The sequence below is a fragment of the Agelaius phoeniceus genome, chromosome 4 (genome assembly GCF_051311805.1).
Source record: "Agelaius phoeniceus isolate bAgePho1 chromosome 4, bAgePho1.hap1, whole genome shotgun sequence".
Lineage (NCBI taxonomy): Eukaryota > Metazoa > Chordata > Aves > Passeriformes > Icteridae > Agelaius > Agelaius phoeniceus.
The window spans coordinates 30,532,483-30,555,848 of NC_135268.1; the positions used below are offsets into that span (position 1 = coordinate 30,532,483).

The window sequence follows — 23,366 nt, forward strand, 5'->3', positions numbered from 1 at the left end:
CGAGACGAACTTCACCATGTCGTTGTCTGGAAAGCTGATGGGTGAAGATGAGTGAACCCTCTGAACTCTCTGGCTCCCAGTGCCCTCCAGCTGGATCATTACCGTCTTCAAGGCTGGTGTCGGGGGTGCGAGGTGGGTTCGTGGTAGGACCCTATGGGATCGGCGCGGGGCTGCTGGGTGTGTGGGTGTCTGCATGGCCCGGGGGCGGATGCCCGCCGGGATGTCCCTGAGGCAGAGCCGGTCTGCGGGAGCGCTGCCGGGGCGGGGGTGCAGCGGGGATGGGGATGCGGCTGCGAGCCGCGTACGCCTGCCGGGGCGCGGGCAGAGCGCTTTGTGCGGAGCGGGGAGGCGCGGGGGGCGCCGCTCCCGCCCGGGCCGTGCCCACGCCGTGCCCGAGGGGCGGGACCGGGGCGGGACGGGGCGGGGCGGCCGCTGCCCCCCGGCCCACGCGGGGCCCCGCTCGCCACTCTCCGGTGGCGGCGGCGGCCGTGGCGGGCGCGGCGCGGAGCCGAGCGGAGCTGGCCGCCGCCGCGGGAGCCTGGTGAGCGGGGAGCTGCTGCCGGGGCGGGCACCGGGCCTCCGCCTCCCGGGACAAAGCCGGGCTGGGAGGGACCCCGGCGCCGCCACTCGGGGCCGGGGCGGGGCTGCCCGCGGCGGTGGGGCTGTGCCGCTGCCCACCGAGCATGCGAGCGGAGGGCCGGGGTGGGGGTCTGTAGCCGGCTCGGGGGTCTGTAGCCGGCTCGGGGCGCGCTCCGGTCCCGACCGGCATCGCCGCCCACCCCGGGAGCCCCGGCGGGCTCTGCCCGGTAAACTTTTCCCGGTCCTGGTTGGCGCCCGGCTCCCGGAGGGTCCGTCTGGCAGCCAGAGCTCCTTGGGCTGGGGGCTTGGGGCTTTTCTTTGCGCCGGAGCATCCTTGCGCCGCAGCCCGGAACCTCTATCCTAGGGAACAGGTAGCCGGTACATCGGGTCCTCGCCGGTGCCCCGGGACGCGCGGGGGCTTCGGGAATGCCTCAGACCCTGGTCCTGGCTTTCGGCTTGCCCGGGGACAGACCCAGGTCCTGGCTTTCGGTCCCTTATCTCTCGCCGATCCCGGGCTGTTTCCCCGCGCGGCGCCGCGTGGGTTGGTGCGGGTGGATCCCTGGTGCCCAGCCGGCGTGCGGACACGGGCCCGCCCCGGGATCTGGGCAGCGAGAAATGACGGCTGGAGACAGGGAAACCCTGGTCTTTAACAGGCATTTGGCAGCGCCGAATATTAAACCAGAAGTGAAGAGTTTTTTCTGGCTTCGGTGCCTGCTTCCCTCCCTCTGATTTTTCTTTTTAATTTGCTGGCTCTCATCAGGACACTTGTTCAACTTCGGGTGATGCTGGACATTGCGTGCTAGATCTAAAAGGAAACAAAGGATAATATATTTTTAAAGCTGTTTTCCCTGCAAATACCATTAACCTCATTGAAGGTGATGGAATATGCCTGAGAGTGATTCGCTGCCCTTTGGTTAATTCAGACTCAATGAAGTCCATGAAAAAGCCTGTCTTAAACAGTGTCTTCCCTAAAAAGAGACACACGGCAATCTGAATCCCAGTGATATTCCCTTTTTTCCCTGCTTTTTCAAGAAGCAGATCCTAATTTATTTGCCTGCCAGACAGAAGTCTGCAGGTGCTAATGGTTTAGCCGATCAAAGACACCCTTCCCATAGGTGCCACTTGAATTCGGAGATGCTTGTGGGTCAGTGGCTCTTTTCCCCTTCACTTTGTCCCACCCAGGCTCTTATTAGTTGTCTTTCTTTATGCCATGTAGTGTGGGTGGCTGTTAGAGGGGCTGGACAGGGCATCTCTGTGCCCAGAGGCAAGAATCTTTACTGCAGTGCAAGCTGGTTTAGGGGTGCATGCAATTGCAAAAGTGTCCATAGCTCTGGTGGTGTTCCACTATGCCTATGTGGAGGAAGTGCTTAAGGATCAGACTGGTAAATTTCGTTCATGTGCCTCCAGGATTGGAGTGTAAAAGTGCCTGTTCACTTGGAGACCCTCAGGAAAGGGACCTCAGTTTGCCTGGGGATCAGTTGGCCAGGGGATGATGACCTAAACTTGGTTAGATGAGGAAGGCTCTGTAGCCACGTGGAGAAATTGTGTGTCCTGACACCCTCAGCAGCCGGCTGCATTCTCTGTTTGATCTTCTTTCCCAATCCGCTGGGCTTTGCGGGAGTCCTCCTTGGAAGTATCTCCAAAGTTCTTAGTTCCAGGTTTAGTTCTACTGGCTAGAGTGCAATCAGACCTGGCCGGGAGGGGGGTGGCAGGGACAGGGACACAGGAATGCAGCAGGAATGTCTTGTTCCTGGGGCATTTCCCTCCTGGGGAAGGAAGATGGGAAGGAATCCTTGTCTGTAAGTAATCCAAGAGCAAAACGTTTCTCCCCTTGCAGACAATGAATCGTTTCAGCGAGCTGACACTGTTATTTGTGGCTCTTGGCAAACGAGATAAGAGCATTCTGCCAGACACTTGCTCAAATCAGTGCCAGCCCCAGCCCTGCTGATTGCCTTTCACTGGGTGGGAGAGAAGCCTTTGTGTACCACGGCAGTAATCACAGTGGTGCTTCTGGGTGAAGGAAGGTTGTTGCTGGTCCCCTTGGTTACACAGTCTCTGATTCTGGTCCTTGTGTCTCCAGGCCTTTTTATTTTCCAGAGGATGCCACTTTGGAGAAGAAATTTTTCCTGACTGGCTCTGCTTGTGGGGCTGTGAACAGCTATTTCCAAGACCCCTTTTCTTTACCCTTGATCTAAACCTTGCATGAGGCTGGTTTTACATGCTGATTAAGCAGGGAATTAAATCACATAGGAATGCTGCTCTCTTGATGTCTTCTCTATTACGGAGCTATGCTTAGAAGTTGAGACTTTTCAAGTGATTGTGTGGGCTTTAGCTAAGCTGTGAAAAAAGCCTTGTAAACAATATGCCTTTGTGATGAATGCAGAGTAAGTGTAATTATCACCCATCCTATTAAAAATCTTCCAGTCTGAGGGCATAATCAAGCTAATCAGACAGTGTTGTGCTTTTCCAGATGACTAGGTGATCCTTTCGAGTGGCTCGGGAGCAAATGCAAAATGAACAGTGGAGGGCAGTGCAGAAGATGCAGTGGGCTCTCAGTCTGACCCACGAGGATTTGAAGATGTCTGCGTGCAGTGACTTTGTGGAACACGTTTGGAAGCCCGGCTCCTGCAAAAACTGCTTCAACCCGAAGAGTTCCCATCGGCTGCAAACACCCCCAGACGTGGGAGCTTGTGGCGTGCTCCCGGATGGAGCTAGGACCAAGCCCGAGAGCCTCGTGTTGGAAGACGAAGGTATAACTACTTCCCCCTTCTCAAAGCCAACAATTGCTGTGAAGCCAACAATGATAAACTCGGATGTTTCTGACGCGTGGGCGGATGTGAATATGAATGCAGATCTGTCACAGGTAATGATTAATCCAGTCAAAGCATGACTTCCCGTTACTTACCTATCCTCAGAGTGCTAGGAATATCTGTTACAAACGCTTCCTTCCCTTTGTTTTTCCTTCTGGTCTTGACTCAGGATTTTAAGGCATATATTGGTTTCTCAGTGTATCTTTGGGTGAAGCTGAACGAGCTGTTGCTCACAAGCCATGTGCAGAGGAGCTTAAAAATACATTGTTTGTTTAGGAACTTCCGGTTTTAAAATGAGGATGCGGGTTATTTTTGTGGGTAGTTTTACTGAAAAGATGTCTTGTCTGGTTGCAGTCAGTGCTGACTGGATCCGTGGTCTTTGTGGGTGAGGAAGAAAGTGCCCTGCCTTCCTACTCCTTCCTACCAATCTTTGCCAGAGCAGTAATGCCCTGTGGGTGCAGCTCCTCACCCTGACCAGTTGATACCAGCAGTGCCTCAGCAGAGTGACGCACAGGCTGCTTCCCCACTGCCTGTGGCATAGGTGTGCTCCTATTTCCCCATGCCCCAGAGCACAGTCAGGGCTCACCAGCTCTCTTAGCCTCTCACTGCTGTCCCTTTCTTTTCCCCTAAGGGGTGAAGGGCACACGAGTGGGACCTGCCATTGTTGGTGGTGTTTGATCTGTGCCCCCCCAGTCCCTACTTCTGAGCATGGCTAGGCTGCTATCCCAGGATAACCCATGATAGTCTGTGTCTGTGTTCTGGAGTCACACACTCTGGAGCAGTGTGAAATGAAAATAAGCAGAGAGAGGCGCAAATATTCCTTCGCCCTCTGAATCTTTAATTGCACAGTGATTCACAGACAGGATGACAGGTTGGACATGTTTCTGGCAGCAAACCCATAGGAAGAGAAAGGAGAATGTCTTATTCCAGTGCATTGCCATTGTTGGTAATGCAAGGATTACAAATCGTCCACAAAATACGACAAGTGTAGTTTTACCTGGAAAGCTTTGTGGAAATTAGTGGTGAGGTGAGCACAGCAAAATTGATGGTGAATTCCAGAGTGCTGTTCTGCAGAGCTGGGCTTTTGTTTTTGCAGTTTGTGGGTTTGCTTACATTTTATTTGTCTTTCCTTTTGCATATGCATGTTCTGACAAGGAATTTGTCTCTTTGACCCACGCAGGCCAGTTGGGGTGTGATTTCCGGCAAGCAACTCCTGCTGAAATCAGGAGATGCACAGCGCATCTGCCTTGACAATTTTGGCAATGGTGGTGTGAGAAAACCTTTCCTTCACAACCAGCCCAGCGACTGCTTGTCTTGCTGTCCTCCCAGCTACTCCATGGTGGGTCTGCGTGGCCTGGAGAGTCGAGTGGAGAGAAACGTCTCCATCCACAGCCTGGTACTTGTGGGTGAGGTGGGCAAGCAGGAGGACAGAGCTAAAGACAAGTTTGCCCTGCCTCATCAGGTCCCCTGCCCTAATCCATCTGCCTTGGGGGACAGAAGCACCACTAATTCCAGCAGAAACACTTCTTCCCAAGCCAGAGAAGGAGCGGCACTCCCTTCAGGGCATGACTGTGGTCACATCTCCTCTGTCTTGGAAAGCGAAGGGGGCGAGTACTGTTCAATCACAAACTGTCACAAAGAGCACCCTGTCCCATGGGAGCCCTGTTGCACAGAGGAAAAGGCTGCACAGTGTGAGAAGGAGAGTCACACTCCCAGCGGGTGGAGGCAGCGGGATGCTCCCGAGATTCCAAGGCCAAGTGGCCGGGCAGTCAAGTTCAGGGAAGAGGAGCACAGAGCTGTGAACGTGGCCTTCTGCATCACAAAAGACCAGAGTGATCCTCTTCCCTATGCCCTGTGTTCAGACAGGAAAAACCTGGCTCTCCACACTGAGCCTGCCACCCTCCCTGAGGCTACGGGGAGCTGCAAGGCGGCTGCCCTTGCTTTGTCCCAGGAGGATGAGGAGTTACCTCTCCCTGGGGAGCCATCTGTCACTGAGGGCTCAAGCATCCCTCAGCAGGCTCTGGTGGAGCCACAGCGCCCTCGCCTCACCGAGCCAGCCCATGGTGATCCCATCTATGCTGAGAGCACCAAGAGGAGGAAGGCACAGCTGAAGGCTGTTGGCAGCCAGGTAAAAGCAGAGAAGCTGGCCCACGGCGCTGCCAAGGAGAAAGCTGATGGGTTGTGGAGGGATGGTGGCTGGGCTGTGGGAGGTGAGAAGGAGCACCAGGACTCCACTGGCCAGGTGGCAGCAAAGATAACTATAATGACAGCACACACTGAGGATGATCACAAGACAATATTCCTCAGCAGCCCTGACTCAGCAGTAGGAGTGCAGTGGCCATGTATCAGCCCCACTTCCCACCCTGATTTTGGGACTTCATCACCTGCTATTGAGTCTGGACAGATTTTTCAAGCATCTGGATGTGAAAACAGCACAAGATTTCATCTGGCAGCTCCTGTCAAGACCTCACTTACTGAGAGTCCAGCCATCCCCCCAAAGATGTCCAAAAACAGCCAGCCAGGCAGTGAGGGGAGCCGTGTGCCCCCAGTCAGCTCCCACGTGGGAAGGTTTGGTGATGACAACAGCCATGATGGAGCTGGTGCTCAGCTGCTGCCAAGGAGCTGTACTGATACAGGTGCCTTTGGGGTGACCCCTTCCCCCTGCACTCATGGGAATGGGGTATCTGTGGAGGAGTCCAGTAGAGGCCTGGCAGGCTCATCCTATGACAGGAGGCAGAAATACTATAACCCAACATGGACCAAGCAGGGCCGAATAGAGGAGGAGGAGGAGCAGGAGGAGGAGCAGGAGGTCTCAAACCACCCATGGACAGGAGGAGCTGAGAGTGGAAGAGCTGGTGCCGACTTTGTGGATGACTGCCCGATACTGGAGAGCCAGACTGGAATGATCAAATCTTCTTCTTTCTCCTTTGATTTCCCTAAAGACAAGAGCAATGGTGTGGAGTTTGCACCGCCGCCACCGCCGCCGAAAAAGCAGTCTAGGTACAGCCCCGTGAGTGTGTGCATGGTGGTCTGTTAACCCTTTGCAATTGGGAGCGTTGCTGCAGGAGTTCATTGACTGGGAGGTGCTTCCCATTCTTTTTTCCTCCTTTTCTGTTCAAAGGTGGGCTTTCAGGAGCATGGGGAGTGACTGCACAGCTGAAAAGCTATTTGTCTTTTTACTCTGAAAAGCTGTCTGATCTTTGCAAGTCTTGGTCTGAATGTCACGTGCACTTGTAAAAGCCCTCCAGGGCTGCAAGATATGGCCTTAAGTCCCAATATTCAAGTGAGAAAAAGGTCTGTGCTTGGGATGGCTGGTGTTTCCCAGGTCAGCTTCATTCTATCTTGGCAGTTCCTTTTATGTTGAATAGCATAGAAAACCTGGTTGCAATCTTCTCTTGTAGGTGGGACTGGGCAACTTTTCTTGATGCTAATAACAAGGACCTCCAAAATCAACATTTTCAGTTTGGCTCTAATGACTTTCTGCTTTCAAGGTGAACTCTCAAAGCTGCAGTTTCCCAGGGAGGGCTCCTTGCCTGCAAGCAGGTAATTGGAGCTTGCCCGACGTGGGCTTGTTATGTGTGGGAGCCACCTGGCTTCAGGCAACCTTCTCCTCTCCGCTTTCCTGCAAGTCAGGTTTGCAGGCAGGGCTACTGCAGGCCCCAAACAAAAGTGAGTGAGGGAGGGAGAGCTGTTCATCTGGGAAGGAAATAGCCCTACTAAGCAATTAAAAAAAACCTCGGGCTTACAATACTTAGTGTGCATTTAGTATCTGCAGCTGTGTGCATCACCAAACAAAAAAATAACCAAAAAAAAAAAAGGGGAAAAAAGGGAAAAAATAAATAAAACAAAGGTCAAATGGGGGAAGAAAATGTGTTTTTCTCTCCATTAATTATGTTGTCTGAATATACCAGGGAAGGACTTTCTCCTTTTGCAGGTGTCCCATATTTGCTTTATTGTGTGTGGCAGTTTTGCTACCTGAAACTGTGCATTGCAGTTCAAACAGATTCAAACTGATTTGACTCCAGCTCCTTGATTTAAAAGTCAAGAGAAGAAGGGATGGGTGTTTGGAGGAGAACTTGGCCTTGGGGTCCATGGTCAAGCTTATGTGTAGGCATCACTGACTTACAGGTTGAGACTGTGAATTTTCCACATGTTGTGGGATTGGCTAACCCAGGGAACTAGTGTTTTAAATTGGCCAAGAGGTGAACAAATGAGGTTTCTCAAGGGAAGGGAAGAGATGAACAAGTGGCTTTAGTTCTCCTTAATGCTGGGCTTCCTGCTGTGATGCCACATGCCTGCTGGAGTCAGAGGAAACAAAAGATCCACAAGCAAATGAGCACACAGATATATTTGCTCTTGTCCTCTGTGTGGTGTTATGACACTAGAGGAGTGTGGAGCATTTTCTGCCCCTTTGAGGGGCTATTTCATGCTCCTGATGCAATTGGGCTGTGCCAGTTCTAACAATTGCTGTTGAGTCATCCTGATGAAAGCATCTGTGTGCTAGAAAGCCTGTGTGAAAGCAGGCAGGGAAACTGAGGTGAGGGAACACGTGGCATCCATGACTGGGATCTCTGGCAGAGCTGCAAACTCGCCAGGTGGTTGAGGTAGGTGTTGGTTACCCCCTGTGGCTGCAGGGCAGGTTGTGCTACAGGTATTTGTCTCCCCAGGGCCTTGATGCCTGTAGCTGAGCCCTGGGGCACCTTACTCAAAAGAGCTTAGTCCTGCCTCCAGCTATGGAAGCTGGAGCCCAGGGAGCCCAGCCAGCTGAGGAGCAGTAAGGAATGATCTGATCAGACTCAGGTTTTGCAAGCCCTGCTTTGTTTCTTTGCTTTGAGGGTGCTTGGTTTTAGTCTCAAGCAAAGCAGGGGCTGCTGTGAGCGTGTCAATGCAGGAGCCAGGGTGGTGGGAGGGATAGCTGCATGCACAGCTGCTAAAATCACCATGGTGGCATTGTGTCACCCTGGGTGTTGTTGCAGCTTCAGGCCATGGCCTGGTGCTAGAGGAACATCCCCTCTGTTCATCCTGGGCTGCAGCCAAATACCTGAAGAACCAGAATCACAAAGATGATTCTGAGGCACATCCAGGCTCTCCCAGTGCCAGGCAGCCTATGAACATTGTCCCTGATGGAAGAGCCACTGATTCTTCTGTTAGGCTTATGTACTCCCCACACAGAGCACCTCAGCCCAGGACATTCCCTGGTGGCTCAGCTGCAAAAACTCCTTTGGAGGATGGAGGTGAAGCCAGTGTAGACCTGGTTGTGGCACAGGCTTTGGACTGGGGGCTTAGCAGATCAGGGTTCATCTCAGCTGCAGGAAAGGCATGCAACTGTCCTTTTTCCTTCTAGATCTCAAGCTGCAGCAAGGCATTTGATTTCATGCTGAAAAATTAAGTTTGCCTGTTTGACTTTCCCAATGAAAATCAATGGCTTATTTTAAGGAAAACTTGCATGTGTGTTTGAATAGTTATAAAGCAGAGAAAGAAAAAGTGAGTCTGTAGATCTTGTTTTGTTCATCTTGGCTTTAACAATTAAAAGGGAAAATTTTTTTAAAGGGTTCATTCCTTCCAGAGACTGAGGAAGCTCTGGTTTGGAAGTAAGTTGTCTCTTAGGATGGCAGAAGGAGCAATTTCAGGGGGGTTTAAAAGTTGTCACAAGAAAAGGAAAATAATTAATATGTGCCTGCTTTTGGTCCTATATAAAGCTATTCTGGATCTCTTGCAACTGTTTCTTCGTACAATCCTCTTTTTCTGCTTGTTTGAAAGATAATAGATATTTGATGTTTGCTTGGTCTAGAATAACAGATAAGAAATAAGAAAGATAAGAAACAGAATGATAAATAAGTATAATTACAAGGGGGAAAAGGCTGAAAAGGGAAGATGGTGGCTGATCTTCTTCCAAAAGCTGGGAAGGTAGTTGACTAGGGAAGGAGCTCACCAGGGAAAATAGGATCCTCAGGACATGTACGTGCAGTGATGATTTAAAGGCTCTTTGGTGTAAAATGCACTAGTATGGCCTTCGGTTTCTTGGCACAAGGAATGAATCTTTGCTGAAATTTATGTCTCTCTTATGCAGAGGATCAGGCTTAAATAATCCTCGTGGTTTCTTCTAGCCTCCAGAACCTTGATGGCTAATTTATTTCGTGTGCCTCTTAAAGAAAGAAAACAGTGATGCTGTTTTGCATCTTGAGCCGCTTTCATCACAATTAGTGCCACCTTCAAAAGGCAAAAGAAAGCTTCTGAAATTTGCTGAGTGCGCTGGCATGGGGTAGCAAAGGTGCAGCACAGCACTTCCCCACACCTGTCACTGCTGAACACAGCCAGGGAGAAAGAGCCTGAGGAGTGCCAGGATTGCCTGTTCCGGTGCTGCTTGCTGCCGGAGGGAGCAGAGCGCAGGAGTGTTACAGAAAAGCTGCAATGCTGGGAATTGGATCACAGGAGAGGAGCCAGGTGTTGGGAATGGGATCGCCAGGAAAAGAGCCAGGTTTGTTCCTTGCTGGGGAGGTGGTGCTGGCTGGTGGGGTTGTGCTGTATTTTCTTGCCAGGAATCAGTCTGTGACGGAGCAGCAGCTGTATCTGAGGCAGGATATTCCTCTTTTCTTACTGTTCCTGAGGCACCCATTTCTCCTTGGAGCTCAGTGTCAGGGTGTACCCCAGTGACAAAACACACTGGCTTAAAACGTTGTCATCTATCAGCTTATCTTTTAGGAGTTTGTTTCTTTTAAAATTCAAGTCATTCACTCTTCTGTGTGTTTCCTGTCTTACCACTTAAAGCACAGGTTGAAAATGGAAATTAGATTCTTTACCTTCTTTACCACATTAGAGTATGCAGTGATTGAATTTTTGACTCACCTACCATCTTAATTCTGTATCCTATCTGAATTTTCATGTGCATCTCCAGACTCCAAACCCTTGTTTCAACTTAATCTTGGCTACATAAAAACCCTCTAGTACAGGGAGGAGCAGCGTATCGCTCTGAACAAAGCTAGGAGTTCTTCAAAATCCTTTCTTTTCCTTACCTCAGTTTTGGTTTCTCAACATTTGCCAGCTGATAGCAGAAGGATAACTACAAATCTAAGCTTCAAATGTTGTAAGCTCCTGTATGCTGGGTTTTAATTTCCCTCTGCAACCAGGGGAAGATGCTGGAAGAAACAGCAAGTGGCAAGAGGAGGAAGATATAATTATTCACGTTTCATGATAGACAAGCATATGGTACAATGGTGCTTCCTCTTGTGTAATAATTATGCCTAGCCATATGTTGTGTTTGATGCTGTAATGCAAGTCTGGCTTTTCTCTCTTCTGTGCATTAGTTCCATTATTTTATACTGGGAGGGGGTGTCTTGTTGACATTATCACCAAACACCTCCTGGAGTGCAGTTTGCTGTGTGGTGATCTCTGTGTGTTCTCTGTTCTCCTCTCCTCGTTGCTCTGTCACATGATTTATAAAGCTCAGCTTCTCTGTTATCTGTTCAGTCCTGTCATCTGTGCTGAGGAGGAGTGTCCTCCTCCTGCTGGCACAGCAAGGCTGGGAGACCCCTGTGATGGCACTGCAGAGTGACAGTGGCTCTGTGCAGGGCAGAGGTGCCTTGCACATCCTCCCGTGCTGCCAACAGGCTGCCCGTGGGATGGCTGTGGGAAGGGAGCCAGCAGGAGCCTGGCAGCTTTTCTGTCTGAGGGGCCTCCTGCTCTCAAAACCTGCCCGTTGCACTTGTGGGAAGTAACCAGATCTCCGTGTCAAATCTCAGTCAGGAAATTCAAGAGGAAGGTATGTCCAAAGTCCAGGGATTCCTGGGGCAATATCCCAAGGCATGTGGGTCTTCTGCAGTTAGGGGAGCCATGCTTTGGGGCCCATCTCCACTGTCTCTCTGAGAAGTGCAAAGCATGCAGTTGGTGATGCAGCAGCATTAGGTGGGACCCTAATCTGTGGAGAAATGTGAATTTATACACATGGCTACTGGTCAAACTGAGATACAGGAAAGATGAAGCAAACCCTGGCCAGAGGTGCAACCTGAGACAAGGGAAACGAGCCAGGTCCCTTTTCAGTGTTAAGGGAACTCCAGACTATGGGTTTGTTGTTTTGTTTTGGTGTGCTTTTTTTACAAGACCACTCTTTTCAATCTTGAATTGTTTTAGGCAGGACTGTGAGAATCATGTGGAAAGTCAGCTGGATGAAATTGTTCATGATGGGAAAGCTTGGAAATAGGGAATTGGAAGGGTTGCCTGAATATGCCAGGCTATTGCATAGAGGATGTTGAGTAATTGAAGTGTATTTTAAGCTACCAGAATAGTTGGAGAGCTGAAAATCTGTGAAATCCTGTGGGTTTAGGTTATTAGATTGGGAGAGCTGACTCTGGTGATCTGTTCTTTATGCACAGGCACACAATGACAGCTCTGGTGCTGCTCCTGAAGTTGCTGGTTATGTTTTAGGTGCTGAGCAGGCATTTTTAAATTGATGTAAATTAACTACTGTTACATTTTTCTGAAGAGGAGTGTAGCCCACAGATGTTTACAAGTCAGTGGTGCAGGGCACAAACCCAGTGTTTTCTTTGGGTTTAAGATGGGTTGTGCTCTTTATTTCCAACACCCTTTGATGATTTCCAATATCCTTTAGTGAAAAGGGCAAGACAGAAAATAGCCACCTGTGCCCTTGCGCTCAGGTGAGGTGGAAGGAATACTAGCAAAGCAGGGGATGTTTAGGGTAGCAGTAAATCAGGCTCCCACAGGCTGTTGCAGCAATGAGCTGTTCAGCTCTTGGGGTGGAATTTTACTGAAATGGGAGAGTTTGACCCTAGCAAGTTTTTGGTAGTAATTCTTCGGTGGAGTGGGCGGTATTTGATTGTGCAGGCTGCACCCTGCACAAGCTGCTCATAGGAAAAGAGGGAGATGTGGGGCAGAGGTAATTCCAGAGGTATTAGCTGGCCAGGCTGTAACATCTGAAACAAGAGCAGGATGTCGTTTAAGCGGCAAACAATTTCTATTTCGGTGCGCCTATTCAGGAACTGCGCTTTGCATCAGTCACGGCGGTGCGGGGAGGAAACGGGGCTCTCTCTGCATCTGCCTTCAGCCACGCTGAGCACAGCACAGCCAGGGCAGCAGCCAGCACGGCTCTGGCCGGCGCTGCGCCCAGGTTGCTTGGAGGAGGAATAGGTGTGGCTGGGCACGGCGGACCTTGGACCGCGCCGAGCAAAGTCTCCTCTCTCCCTGAGTGCGGGAATGGTAAGGCAGCTCCGTGAGTTTGTGTTTAGTGATGGGAAAGAAACAGAAATGCACCAAGGTTTCGGGGGGGCTGGGGGAAGGAATGTGTTAGAAAGCATCTCATCTATGTGAATCAAGACCAGATATTTTGCTAAATCTTTTTTCTGATGGATTCAAATGCCTCTTTGATTCTTGCTGGGTCAGACAGTGTACTGGCATGGGTGTGCACCCTTGTGTTTTTTCCACCCAAATTACTTAATGTTAAACATCGGAGAAAGTTATAGGATAAAGCTGCATCTTTATAGTAAAAAAAAAAAAAATATTTAAGTGCAGTTCGTTGCTTTCAACAGCATTAGCCATAACAGACCTAAACCCCTTAAACTCTCTGTCTGTCTCTCTTTCTCTCTTTCTCCCTCTCTCATTTTTTAAACTGTGACCTGTGTGGTTCATTGTGAAGTTTTGTAAATTGTCCCCAAGAGACTTGCTGTGATAAATTCATCACTGGTGGAAGATCAATGTCTCTCCTGAAGCATACCTGAACTGGTTTTTACAGCCTTATTTTCATCAGCCCTTGAGTATTTTTAGACCAAGGCTGCTCAGGCAAATGAGGAAGTCTGGCAGAAGTTTCTTCCGGGCTTCTCATACACTCTGCTCTCCATGTGGTGGTGTGGACACAAGAGTAAGTGCTTTGTCTGGATTGGGAATGAAACATTTCTCAATCTTCAAATAAAAGTCTGTGTCTGCTGTGCTTGGGAGTTTTGGATGAGGAGGGGTCCCATGCATGTGACCAGGGTGCCACAAGAAAACGGTCGTGCATGTCTTTGTTTGTCTTTCTCAGCAGCCATTCAGCCATCTGATTAGGAAACACCGGATACCTTCCAGCAAGATAGCTGGTGGAAGTCCTTTTACTTCTGTACAAGTCTGCTCCTAACCTTTTTACATTCTTAATCAATGTGTTGAATTTTATCAGCAGATTGGCAGTTTTGCTTAAAAAATGTGGGCTGATAACCTTTGTGTTCTGGCTGACGGAGTGGGAACTGTACTGATGCTAAGAGTGTTTATGTTCTTCTGTGCTGCCTGATTTCAACAGTTTCTGTTGTTTTCCAAGGCAGAAACATGAAGAAAATGCAGGGGAAATTGTTTATCTTAGCAAAAAATCCTGCTTGCCTAAACTGGTCACTGAAACCATGACCTAGCAGGTTATAAGCCCAGTTTATGGTTAGTTTATTTATTTTTTAGGTGGAAGCTGCATGGAAAACTGCAGGTCTTACATTAAAAACTGTTTGGTAGGTTCTGAGTTTGGCAAACTTATGTTTTCTGCAGAAATGGTTCTTCTTTTATAAGGTGTTGGCTGTTAACTGTGATGCATGGTTGGAGAGGATGGACTCTTCTGCTACCTCCTGCCTCTGTCATGCAGGAATGGGGTTCACACACCCAGCCTCAACTTGCCTTCTGTAAAATGGCAGCAGTGATGCTACTTCCTTCCCTTGAGAACTTTGTTGAAGGCAAACACTGGTGGGTCCCCACTTCTGAGCGGCAGTGGCCAAAATAGGATGTGGTCCAGGACCTCACATGTTCTAGGTGAAGGAGGTGCAGACTTCAGCTGAATGCTCTTGGCTCACTGGCTTTCCCTCTCTGATCAAGTACAGCTAGTTTGGCTTGGGGACTGCAAGCCTATAACCTGCTCAGAGTCTGTGGGATGCAATTCCCCAGGTACTGGAGAAAGAAGAAAAGTGCACAGGAATGAGGTAGTTTGGTGTGATAATAAAAAAAACGGGGCTCTCTCTGCATCTGCCTTCAGCCACGCTGAGCACAGCACAGCCAGGGCAGCAGCCAGCACGGCTCTGGCCGGCACTGCGCCCAGGTTGCTTGGAGGAGGAATAGGTGTGGAATAGGTGCAGTGTGTGGATAGGCAGAGACCAAACTAAGGCTGCTCTCAGCTTGAATCTCCATGCAAAAGTGCAGGCAGGATATCCTTTTGCCATCTGTCTCCTGACTTCTCTTTCACTCTCTCTAGGCACGCTCTGAAAATGAACCCAAGTAACACTGAGTTGGAGAGAGTCAGCAACAGCTCTGCAGAGAGCCTCAGCCCACCCTTCAGGAGTGCCCACGTCAGCTTCACGGCCGGCTCCAGCGACAGCCTCGACTCGGACACGCAGACCGGCAGCGATGGCAGTAAGTGACCACTGCCTGTGGGAGAGGTGGCATTGTACCTGGGACCCACTGCCCATGGGACAGCATCCTCGGGGCAGGGGTCATGAGGGTCCAGCCCCCAGCTCCCCCAGTGACTCTTCATCTTCCCACTTCTCCTACCCTTCTGCCTCTTAATGCACTCTAGATGAATGTGGCAGAGTCAGACCAACATCACAGACTTTTTCATTCAGCACGTGCCAATATCATTCACCCTGTAGATCTCCTCTTGTCTAGATAAAATCTCCATATAGAAACAATCCTGATTGTGCTTCATGCATTTCACATTGTCACAAGAAGCCCTGCTATAGAAAGTCCTACATAGATTTGAGGAGTACCAGAAGGAGTTTTGTGCTAGACATGATCTCTCCCTCTCATTGTGTTCCCAGTTATTTCTTAAGGGGAAAAATCTGCCTGCACTCGTTTAACTGAGATTAAAAAATACTTACTATGAAGTCACTTTTTTTCATCAGTGTGTAACTTAGACATGCACTAACGTGTTCAGCAGCTCAGAAAGTATTTCCTTAGCAAGAGCAGCCTTCATGTAGTGGAAGTTCTGTCTTTCCAAGAGCAACAATGTGCAGCAATAAAATTAAGAGCCAGAGCTCTGGAAACTCCGTTTTTCCACCACTAACTTGGGAGTCTGAGAGTGAGACCTTGCCAGGAAATTGTACAGGGGTAAGAAAAACTCACATGTGTTGGATCTTTACTTGCTAGGCACAGAAGCATTTTGCTGTCAAAAATGATAGGAACAAGAGGATTTCTCTGCCTTCACTAACAGAAGCAACTGTTTAAACTCATCATGGGGAAGATGAGTTTTTAAATGAACACTCAAATGCAGCTTGTCTTGCTGATGCAAGCAAGAAGCTGTGCAGTCAGTCACTGAGTGAGGTGAGCTCAAATTAATTGGCTATGTCAGATGTTAAAATATGAAGTGGAGGGGAGCTTTTAAGCCCTTGACACGCAGAAGGCCTCCATGCTGAAGGTGCAGAGCACTGTTAGGAGAGTTGTGAAAGAGGTTAATTCATTACCCTCTGCTTGGGGCAGAGCCCAGGAGCATATAAAAAAAACTTAAGAGCAGTTTGGCATTTGTGGCTAGGCATGTGCACCGGTTGCCAAAGATTCCAGTGCTGACGTTTGTTTCCTAAGACTCTCTCAAGTAAATCTTGTCTCTTGAAACAGGGATTCAGCTGCACGTCCTGGCAGAGATGCCTCTGGTGAGGTACTCATGGACTGCACACTGAAGAATTTCTCTTGGCTCTATCCTCTGTTAAAGCCCAGTGGATGGAAGTGGCATGAGGTGCCATGCTGAATGATCCCTGCCTGTGGCTTTTGACAGGGTTTTAATAGAATCTTTCCTGTGGACCCATTAGAGTATGATGTGGGTTTTCTCTAAAGCTTGGGACATGAATCTCAATTGTTAAGGCAGGTATTTCTTAGCTGAAACTGGAGACCAGTCACTTGCTGGGCAACTGGGTGTACAATGCAGGCACACACCTGGGGCAAGGGTCCAACAGGAGTCAGATAGCTTAGCACCCAGGCACTAGGGCAAAAGAGACGTGTGCTGATTCATGTTTTCTACAGAGCTGTTTCTGAGCACAGAAATGGGCTGTTGAAACAGCTTTGCATGGGAGACAAACCTGCAGAAGCTGAAATCAGTGCTGCTCATTCCTGAGGTATCTCTCAGTGATGTTTGTGTGATTGGATAGATTACGGGAGGTGCACACAGAGGGCCTTGGCACTGGAGGAGACAAATGGGAATTGACCAGTGCTACCACAGTCTGGTGAGGAGGGATAGGGCCAGGTGGTGCCAGCATCCACTGGTAGCTGAGAACCAGGGGATCTGCCCTCACCTCATGTGGTCTCAGGTGGTGGAGCAGCTAACAGGGATTGCTGCTCTAGCACAGCTGGTGCAAACCTGCAAGTGACACGCCAGGACAGGCTGGGAGCTCAGGGACCTGAGCTCCTGCACTTGGAGCTTGTTCGTGATTGCTGGTGAGTCACTTGGGCTATGAGGAGACAAGTGCCTTCTGCGGGCTGACACGGAAAGTGCCCCAGGGCATTCCTCTGGAGCAGGCAGAAAGCTGCTATGAGGAAGTGCCTGCTGGCAGCTGAACCCTCAGCAACAGCTTTGTGAGGAGGAAGGATTGTCTGCTACCACTCTGCAGCTTTGGAAGATGGATTTAAAGAAAGCAATAGATCCTGCTGTCTGCTAAACTATTTGCTATTGGCTTGGAGCAAAACCCCACCTTTCAAGGTTTACACTTGCATATGAGTTGTTAGCAGAGTCCCGTTTCTCATTCAAGTGGCATAGACAAATTCCCTTGAATTATTGTCTCTCTTCTTTTAATTTCCCCTCTACTCCTCATGTGTTCTTTCTCTATGACCTGAAATTATTGCTCTTTATTTCAATGTCAGATCACCTTTCTGTCCTTTTTTTAAATGTCCCACTTCTTTCATGGCATGTAAATGTATTACGCATCTCCATTCTGGCTCAGGTAGGAAAGCAGCTCCTATGGCTGCCCCAAATGAGCCAGCCATCCCAACCCAATCCATGTGCACTTGGCATGTGGAGCTGCTTGGGGTAGTGGGGCCAGCCTGCCCTCTGAGCAAAAAATAAGCTGGGAAACAGGCCGTGGGGGGAAGGCCAGATTTTTTTCAGCAAAATGGAAATTGCTAAAATCCCAGGCTTGCTCAGCAACCCTTCGCCAGTGTGAAGCAGAGAGAAAGGTTCGATGTGCTTGGAGTGCTCCCGTACAGCCAGAGGGCTGGAGCTGTGTGCCATGAGTCACTCTCTCCTTATCATGCCCTGCTGCTGAAGCACTGGGTGGCAGCTCCCAGGTGAGAGAGGCTGTGTTAAAAAATTGTCCTTGTATCAAGTGCTTCATTCTTACCTCCCAATGGATGACATCACGGCTTAAATATTTACCCTCTACTACCTTTTTACTACTGTATATGCAGTTCATAGGGGAGTGGTTTCAAGGGTGGGGAAGCGCATTTCTCTGGATGGCTGGTTGCAGCCTGCTTTGCAAACCTGCTCTATTAAACTGGATTAAATCCCTAACCCCTCCAGTGAAACTTTGCAGTTGTGAATAGCTGAAGACTGTGGACTGGATTCAGATGTAACTTGGCTTGCTGCTTTTCTTCCCAGCCAGGGCCCTGGGGGTGGCAGGGATATGGAGAAGAACCTGTGCTCTCAGCCTGCAAGGCCCACTCACGGCATCTTCTTGTGTGTTGCTATCTCCTAGGACACTCATCTGAGCCGAACCACTCGCCTCCTCCAGCTGAGAGCCAAGTGTTTCCCTCTGTCCCTTTCCTTTCTGTCTCCACTGAGGATGGTCCCTCCTCTGCTCCCAGCTGCCCACCCCCTCTGCCCCAGAAGAAGACAGTGATCAGAACTGTGTCTTCTCCCGATGGCTTTTTTGGGGGACAGGCATCTTCGGGCAAAGCAACTGGTGCTGCCAACCCCAGGCTGAATGTCAGCCATTCTGAGAGCAATATGTGCCTCCGAGAGGAGCCTCCCTTCATCCACCCAGCCCGCCTGTGGGGCTGCCCTGGTGCCTTCTCCTCCTCCGAGTCCCTGGAGAAGAGCTCCAAAGGAAACAGCTACTGGGGCTCCAGCACTGCCAAGAGCACAGGGGCTTGCGGGCCCAGCAGAACCCTCCAGTCCCTCTCCTCCTCACAGCTCAGCGTGTCCAGCCAGGTGTCCTCGGCCTCCAGCCTCCACAACCTCCTGAGCAACATGGACAGCAAGGAGGGGGTGTACAGCAAGCTGGGGGCGCTGTACGCTGAGTCCCTGCGCCGCCTGGTCGCCAAGTGCGAGGACTGCTTCATGCGGGAGCAGAAGAACGAGCTGCACTTCAGCGAGAACAACTGGTCCCTCTTCAAGCTGACGTGCAACAAGCCCTGCTGTGACTCGGGGGACGCCATTTATTACTGTGCCACTTGCTCCAAGGACCCTTCTACGACCTATGCTGTGAAGGTAAGTCCACAGCCAGGAGGTGTACAGGCCTATCTCCATCTTCTAGGTGGAGATGTGTGCACTAGCAGCACATGGCGTCTCATACAGTGACTTATTTTCTCTGCTTGTATTTCTCACAGGTGAAGTTAGGCAAGCAAAACCCCTTCCAAAATTGCCCCTTTCCCTTTACTGCTTGCAAAGGTTAATTTGGAGAAGGAGTTTTCATTGTAACAAATGCCAGTCAGATTTAGCTTATTGCTGAAGGGATCTGAAACCCAACCATTTTCTCTCTCTGGAAACATCTTTGTGCAAATACTCTGCTGTAAACTCAGAGGCATTCGCCTCTGATGACACAAACTGATGAAAGGCTGCTCAAAAGACAGCGTTTTTGCCTCTGCCTGCCTTTTAAGTGGAAGCTCTGACCCAGATACTGAGTGCTTATATGATCTTGAAACTACAGACAATAAGATATTGCAGATCCCAATTAAACAATGCGAGGCTGACCCAGACACGCTGTGTAAGGTCAGGTCTGAAATATTTTCCTGTAACTCCATGGAATACATGTTTTGAAATGGAAACTTGAGGTGCAATAGTTCAGCTCTTTGAAACCTGGATAAGTAAGCTTATCCAACCAGTTCCATGGACATCCTGTGGATTTTGGGTTCTTCATCAATGTTACTACTTGAATACAGAGATTTTAATTTCCCTTCTGACTTAACAGTGGGGACATCTCGCTGCTGCTTATTCCTCAGGTTGTTTTCAAAGCCTAAAGTAATTCCCAAAAAAGCACTGTCAGAGATGCATTAAAGAAGGAAAAAAAAATCTCTGCTGAATACTTCCCACCATTGTGAACTCTAAGGGTTGTTTTAGAATGTTTTAATACATCCCTAAGGGATGTTCTAGTTAAGTGGTAGCTTAAAAGCCAGTTCATATCCTAAAGGAAGTACAGCCAACCCAACAGGGGGTCTGTAAGTAACCAGAATCGAATTAGATGAGATCTTGCACCAATACCCTTAGTCCAGCACTCAGAGCCACAGCTTTTCTTGTGTGTTACACCTAAATCTATCACAACTTTCTTCCTGAAGCCTAAGAACTGTTGTGCTCCTTTTCAATCTGCAGTTCCCTGTGGCACACCCACAGCTTTGCTTTTGCCTACTGTGCTAGGTGGGGTTCAGTAACTCAGCTCTGTGGCTGCAGTGCATGAATTCCTGCCAAGGCAGAGACAGCACATTTCAGCCTCCTGACAGGACTGCACTTGTGTCCCTGTGTGTGAAGTGGGCTTACTCTGTGCCCTAGGTACACTGCAGAGCAGTTTAACAAAGTCAACGCCACTGCAACAAGGCCATGCTCTGTGCCAGCATAGTGATGTTGTGTGTGTGTTTATCCATGTGCATAGATACGATTCCTGTGTGCCACCATCCCTTTGGCAGCCAGAGTAGGGAACGAATAATTGTGAAACAATTCAATTGGCTGAGCCCCTCCTGGCTCCTGGTATAGATTTTTTGACATGAAAGAGATCATAGACCTGTAGTTAATATTAGACTTGGAGAGCTCAAAATGGGCAGAGGATCAGACTTGAGCCAAGGAGCCTATTGAGAAAAAAGCCAGAGTCTGAGCTGTGCACAGACAGACATGACTATGTATAAAACAGTTTGGAAATGGCTTTAGAGGAATTAAGCCAAGATCTGCTCCATGCCTTGGCTTCTTTCTCCACTAGAGGTGTGTGACTAAGCCAGTCCAGGCTCCTACTTGGAGCTTTCAGCAGGGAGGATGCCTCTGGTGCAGCCAAAATCAAGAAGAATGGCTGGATGGGGAAGATTTCCCTGTATTCGTCTGGCTGTAGTTATTCTTCCAGAGACTTCTCTCTTGCCAGGAATTCCCCCCCTTTTCCTATGCCTTACATGACTTTCCTTTGGGAGGAGGAACAAGCAGGTTTGTTAGCCAGAGGGCTGGAAGGCCTGCTCTGCATTTGGGGACCTCCTGCGTCACCCTGGGTCCCACTGCATTCATCTGCATTCTGCCTGTCTCTCCATAGCTCGTCTTTCCACAAATAAGCCAGGGCAGGGTATTTTTGTTTAGAAAAGAGAGGACAACAGGGATTTGAAATGCCCCATCTCTACAGTTCTGTCTCATCTGAGTGAATTATCTGTAAATGCCTGGATTCAAACCCTTGCTAGAGGAATACAAAAGCAGCCCTTTTCTTCAGCTCCTCTCTATTCTTGTGAATACTTTAACTGGGAGGCAAAATTGATTTCTCGTCGGGTTTTGCACACATGCTGTGACTGGCACTGGCACGCTCCAGGCTTTCAAACCTTTTATGCTGAGTTTCAGCCTGTTGCTTACTCCTGTGGATGACATATAAACACATCACTAAATAAAGGGGAAAAAAGTACAATAGAAATGCCAGAAGGCCCCATAAGCTAATGGATACTCTTATAATAAGCCTGGCTTTGAGTCTCTAATGCAGTATAAAGCTAAAATAGGGAAGAAAATGATGATAGAAGTCATGTAGGTTAAAGAGAATCCAGATTATAAAATGCATTTTTCTCCCTAGAGTTTGCTGCACTTTGACTTCTTTCTAGGCCTGTTGTAAGCTCCCATTTTCTCTTTGGTGGGTTTTTTTGTTTGTGCTGAGGAGTACAGCTTATTGCTGTTTTCCCTCAGCCATTGATCAGGGGCTTGAGAGCAGTTGCTGATACACAGAAGTGGAATGGTTGAGGAGGATGTGAAAGTGGCTCCAGGGCTTGGGACCAGAGAAGGATTAGGTGGGAAGAAAGTGCTGGAGGCTTCTGTCCCCCCCTCACCACGAACAGCACTATTGTTCACAGTCACCTCACATTGAATGGGGCCTCATCCAGGAGTGTTAACTATCTCCAGAGATGGAGACAGCATGTCTTCTGCCACAAGCTTTGCTTTTCTCCCTTCAGGAATGTCTCTTGGGTTGGAGGAGTTTATCTCAATGATATCTGTGATGTAAAAGATATGTTGCTTCTGTTGGCAGTGAAACAAAATCTTCAGAAGTTATTCATGGTAGGACTACTGTCCTCCTTTCCTCCAGTTCCTGGCAAAGGAAGCGTGCCCAGAAATGCAACCCACACAGCTGGTGGCTAAGGTTGGGCTGTTGCAGGACAAAAACAATCCTCAGATTAGGAGATAATTTAAAGTGCTTAAGGATTCAATGCACATCTTGCTTCTCCTGTTGTCTTCTGGAGCATCTGCAAATCACAGCTTAGCATCCCACCTCTCAGCTTCTGGTCTCTGCCCTGTCTCTGTCACTGGCTGATGAGACTTTTCTTTTGGTGTCTTTTCACAGATTTGTAAAACCCAGGAGTCCAAGGTAGCTGCTTCCTACTGCAGCCCTGCAGTGCCAGTTCACTTCAACATCCAGCAGGACTGTGGGCATTTTGTGGCCTCCGTCCCCTCCAGCATGCTGCTGGCCTCGGATGTGGGGAAAAGCATGTCTGGAGATGGCTTCCATCCCTCCCGCAGTGCCAGCGAGCACGACTGCGTGGTGGTCATCACCCGTGAGGTGCCGAGCCAGACCACCGCCGACTTCGTGAGGGACTCGGTGATGCTGCACCAAGCCAAGCCGGAGCTGTATGAACGCCGCGTTTGCTTCCTGCTCCTCCAGCTCTGCAACGGCTTGGAGCATCTCAAAGAGCATGGCATCATCCATCGTGACCTGTGCCTGGAGAACCTCCTGCTCGTGCCCTGCAAGCCCCCCATGAGCTGTGTGAAAGCCAAAGATGACAAACACTTGCCCCGCCTCATCATCAGCAATTTTTTGAAAGCTAAACAGAAGACTGGAACTGGAGACTCCAAGCTGAAGAAGAGCCAGGCCCGGCTGGCCCCGGAGATTGTGTCGGCTTCTCAGTACAAGAAGTTTGATGAGTTTCAGACTGGTATTCTCATCTATGAACTGCTGCACCAGCCCAACCCCTTTGAGGAGAAGGTGCACCTCAGAGAGCAGGAGTACAGCCCTGAGGACCTCCCTGCTCTGCCCAGCCTGTCCATCTACTCCCGGGGACTCCAGCAGCTGGCCCACCTACTACTGGAAGCAGATCCCATCAAGCGCGTGCGTATCACCGAGGCCAAGCGGATGCTGCAGTGTCTGCTTTGGGGGCCCCGAAAAGACCTCATGGAGCAGCCCCTGAGCCACGAGGACGCCCTGCGCCAGGTGCTGCAGAACTGGGTGGACATGAAGCGTGCCCTGCTCATGATGAAGTTTGCAGAGAGGGCCGTGGACACGGAGCGGAGCGTTGAACTGGAGGACTGGCTGTGCTGCCAGTACTTAGCATCTGCTGAGCCAGCCTCCCTCTTGCACACATTAAAACTGCTGCAGCTGCTCTGACCTTGGCTGTGTCTCGGAGGCAGCTGAGGGCTCCTGACTGCCTTGTGGCTAAAGGTAGACAGCCCTTTCATACGGGAGAGGTTTGAAGCTCAGCTGCGAATGCATGTTCAGCTCCTGGCCTGCACTGCAGTCAGAGTGCACACGGCATGTTTAGTATCCCCAGCACTGTTAGTTTGTGAGCAGGCAGAACTGGGAACCTGCCCCTATTTTGGGGGATTTTTGGTTTTTTGGTATGGTAAATGTGGACTAATAAACTCCTGCCTGCATGTGTGCATGTTTCTAATGA

The 23,366-nt window shown here is 49.7% G+C and overlaps 1 protein-coding gene across 3 annotated transcripts; it reads left to right on the forward strand.

Moving 5' to 3' along the window:
- PRAG1 (PEAK1 related, kinase-activating pseudokinase 1) lies at positions 1-23,366 on the forward strand. Of its 3 annotated transcripts, none has more exons than XM_077177201.1 (6): positions 1-132; positions 3,050-3,442; positions 4,570-6,389; positions 14,596-14,753; positions 18,017-18,750; positions 22,043-23,366. In XM_077177201.1, the coding sequence occupies exons 2-6, from the start codon at positions 3,086-3,088 to the stop codon at positions 23,078-23,080; spliced, it is 4,107 nt and encodes a 1,368-aa protein (XP_077033316.1). In that variant the 5' UTR covers positions 1-132; positions 3,050-3,085; the 3' UTR covers positions 23,081-23,366. The 3 variants fall into 3 exon arrangements, with proteins under 3 accessions (XP_077033316.1, XP_077033315.1, XP_077033317.1); XM_077177200.1 differs by lacking the exon at positions 1-132 and adding an exon at positions 412-541; XM_077177202.1 differs by lacking the exon at positions 1-132 and adding an exon at positions 1,784-2,963.